Source organism: Austrofundulus limnaeus, unplaced genomic scaffold (assembly GCF_001266775.1).
Source record: "Austrofundulus limnaeus strain Quisiro unplaced genomic scaffold, Austrofundulus_limnaeus-1.0 Scaffold752, whole genome shotgun sequence".
Lineage (NCBI taxonomy): Eukaryota > Metazoa > Chordata > Actinopteri > Cyprinodontiformes > Rivulidae > Austrofundulus > Austrofundulus limnaeus.
In genome coordinates this window covers 147,953-151,517 of record NW_013953154.1, presented here as the reverse complement: position 1 = coordinate 151,517, position 3,565 = coordinate 147,953, and the positions used below count along the sequence as shown (strand labels likewise).

At 37.6% G+C, this 3,565-nt stretch overlaps 1 protein-coding gene across 1 annotated transcript in view; it reads right to left on the bottom strand.

The window, feature by feature from the left end:
* Positions 1-378: 378 nt before the first annotated feature.
* LOC106532326 (stimulated by retinoic acid gene 6 protein homolog) overlaps positions 379-3,565 on the bottom strand; it is a 14,135-nt gene continuing 10,948 nt past the window's right edge. The window contains exons 13-17 of the mRNA XM_014028360.1: positions 3,248-3,365; positions 3,035-3,136; positions 2,723-2,886; positions 2,444-2,581; positions 379-1,527 (exon numbers count right to left, since the gene is read on the bottom strand). Of these exons, the coding sequence (XP_013883814.1) occupies positions 1,268-1,527; positions 2,444-2,581; positions 2,723-2,886; positions 3,035-3,136; positions 3,248-3,365 (782 nt within the window). The 3' untranslated portion in view covers positions 379-1,267. The remainder of the gene's footprint in view (positions 1,528-2,443; positions 2,582-2,722; positions 2,887-3,034; positions 3,137-3,247; positions 3,366-3,565) is intronic.

Sequence of the window (3,565 nt, the reverse complement as noted above, 5' to 3'; positions counted from 1 at the left end):
CTTAGTGCCTTACTGGGCCAAATGGGAGTCACCCACAGGCCACAGTTGGCCCGCGGGCCTTGAGTTTGACACGTGTCCTTGTAAATAAGTGACACATATGAACAAAATGTGTGACAGCTTTCACCCTCAACTGTGAACAGTAATGTTGATCAATAACATTTAAAGACCTCAGTTAGTGCTACTAAATTTAGCACATAAATTTAGCAAGTGCTAATCCACTAATGAATTTGAAAAATTGCAAAATCCCTAAAGCACTAATCAAGAAATTAGTTCCCCTATTAGTGCTTTAGTGGAACTGTGCCCACCACTGCTGATATTATTGATCTGCACTTTCAGCCTGTGATGCTCAGTAAAAGAAAAATCCCTCAAAAGGCTCTGTGAATGACTGAACATATTTAATCATAAACAGCAAACTGGTTTTCATATCTTCACATCCATCAGAGCATTTTATTTGGTGACTGATTGTCTGGCTGATAGATTCAAACTAAAAAAGCTGTCATATCATACACACATAATAACATGAGTGTTATAGTTTAACATAATTATTTTTTAGTTATTTTCATGTTTGTTTGTTTGTTTGTTTGTTTGTTTGTTTTTGTCACTAACTTATCTTTACATGAAGAAAATAGTTTAAACTGTGAGGACATGTGTGTGGGCCAAACACAGGTCATCATGGTTGTGACCATAAATTAATCTGTAGATTTACAGACAGAATTGTCAAATATGAACCATAAAACAGCTCCTTTATTAACAGTTTGTGAAGTTATCCTGCATGAATCTCAGTTTTACTTTGTATGAAATAACTGTGTTTTATGGTTTCAGATACAATTAGAGGCTAAACTAAACAAGTAAATAAAGACCACAAGTTTAAAGGAGAAATAAAACAGAAATTATAATCTGATAATCTCTGATTTTATTTTGTTAAATGGCTGAAGATTAGAGGCTGAAATGAGAGCAATTTCTAAAGAACCTTTACACACTTGACTAAAAATGTTTATTATTAGGTATTTTATGAATCATTTATAGCTACTTGGATAAGAAACAAACTAACTAATTGTAAGTTACTCTTTTTTATTATAAGTTTCTGATCTGTCATGTACTTAAACACTATTACATAGTTATTACCAAATAACTGGGTAATATTTAGCTAGAACTTGGTCTGAGACTTGTTTTTTAATTCATTTCCATCTAATTAAACAAATGTTATGGCTCTTCCTGTTCATTATGGTCCAAACCACTGCCATCTTTGCTGCATAAATTCAGGCTCTCATTCAGTTTCATCTGGATGTGAGGGGGTGTCAGAGGACTGGACTGGCTCTGCCTCTGGTTTTTCACCCTCCTTTATGCTCCCCTTCTTGGATCTGCGGTTCGGGGTGCCATTCAGGACACTTTCAGAGGTCTGCAGCGTCTGGAAATGCTTCCTGGAGCCCAGCAGGGAGGGGTTGTTCACCAGCGTGTACAGCAGCTGCCAGCGAGCTTGAATCCTCCGGCTGCCGGTCGTCCTGCTGGGTCGGTTCTCCTGAATCCCTGAAAGCATGGAGGAGGAGCAGGATGAGGGCAGAGTGAGCAGCTCCGAGAGGTTTCATTCCACAGTGAACTGCTCCCAATGTGATCATTAGGTGAAATAGAGCAGAGGTGACCCTTATTGCTCTAAGTTCAATAAGCACAAAGGGTTATAAACAATTACAAAAATTCAACAGTGTTTTACTCCCATTTTGGCCCCTGCCAGTGAGAGGAAATATCAGAACTTCAGGGGTTCACTTGTTTGGTATGGACCAAAAGTGAACTTTATTTTTAAATTTTTTTTACATTCACGGTGCCCCTTTTTGCAAGCTGACTAAAATTTATAAAGCAGCTCATTCAGTGGCTGTTTCTTGATGAAATACTTCTAATTTCGGGATGGTGTTGGCGTGCCACAACTCAAATGAGACAAACTGCTCATAGTTTGTAGCGCAGTGTTAGCATTAGCAACACTGAAGGGTCTAATTGTTACCATGTTGCTTTGGCTTGTGAAGTCCAAAAAGTCGCATATTTCCTGTAGTTGGTTTGGTTAAAGTGTGGTCTGTATTCACACCAGAAGCGAACCACACCAGAGTTTGTTTGGAAGTGAATCAAGATCGCCTCAAAAAATGGGTCTTGGTTTGGTTGTTTGGTCTATAAGGTTCACACCACCATCCAAAGTCACTTAAATCCCTTTTTTTTCCTCGTTCTGATGTTCAGTTTGAACCTCAGCAAATTAACTTTACCACGTCTTCCAGGCTTTGAGCTGCTGCCATGTGATTGGCTGATTAGTTATTTGTGTTAACAAGCATTGGATGAGTGTATATTATATTACATTTCTGACAAAAATCTTGATAAAATGTGCAGAAAACAGACCAAACTTGAAATGGGATCCTAGATACAGTAATTAAGTGCAGCATGTGTCTTTAGGTCAGGTCCGTACCTTCCTCTGAATCCTTTACTTTCTGTCCAGCTCTGCTGAACTCAATCATGGTGTCCAGCAGCAGACCACAGAAAGCCTTCAACACGGGGTGTGTCTGACTCACCTCCACCTTCAGGAAGTGGGTGTAGTACTGGAAGGCTGGATTGGATCAAGAGATTCAAGTAGGGCTTTTTTTGTGCAAATCCTCCACAAAACTAAAACTAATAAAAAGGTTTCCAGCTGACAAGTCAATGCAACTTAGGCTTTATGTTATCAGGTGATAAAACTTGTTTCTTTTACCTGGGTCGTAGGACTCTGCAGTGCGGTGGAGCAGACTGATGTCGACACGACCAAAGTGGATGATGTTGTACAAAGCGGTTATAACAATTCTCCAAATTGCAACAATTAATCCAACCACAATATTAACCACAAAGAGCAGGTACGTCAGCAGGAACAGACTCTCCCTGAAAATGACCGTAAATAATTTAAATCATCACACTTTAGCAATAAATGTATTTAGATCAAGTAAGAAAAAACACACCAAATGTGGTAACAGATTTTTAAACTCTTTATCAGAATAAATACTAGATAAACAAGAATAAACCAACCCACCGGTTGTTCAGGTCTCTTGCACCCGCTTCTTTTTTGATGAAGAAAAACTTTGCCGTCACATGTTGAAGCACCGTCACCAATATGATCATCACCCAGGCTGGCCTGACACGTTGCACAGATAAATGAATATGTACATATATTAATAATGTTAAATGTTTGTCTTTTACAAAATATTTAAACATTTTAAAAGAAAATGAAGAAGACGCGACTCACCAAGACATTTTTGCTATTTCAAAAACAATAAGGTTACGGCCGTAAAAAACTGGGATGATTATTAAAAACACCAAAAACAAGAAGCAGATGAAAAACACGAGGGTCTGGATCACCATTCCTGCCCCCAGAAAAAAAAAATGTTAGAAACATTTTATCTTTATTATTGCCTTTAGACCTTTCTTGAAAGAAATAACTTTTTTAAAACACAAGATATTTTTGCTTAAAGACGTGACAGTCAGAAATATTTTTTATTTTTTAATAATAGTAATAATAGTAATAATAGAATATCATGAAGATCTCATGGATGTTATAATTTCA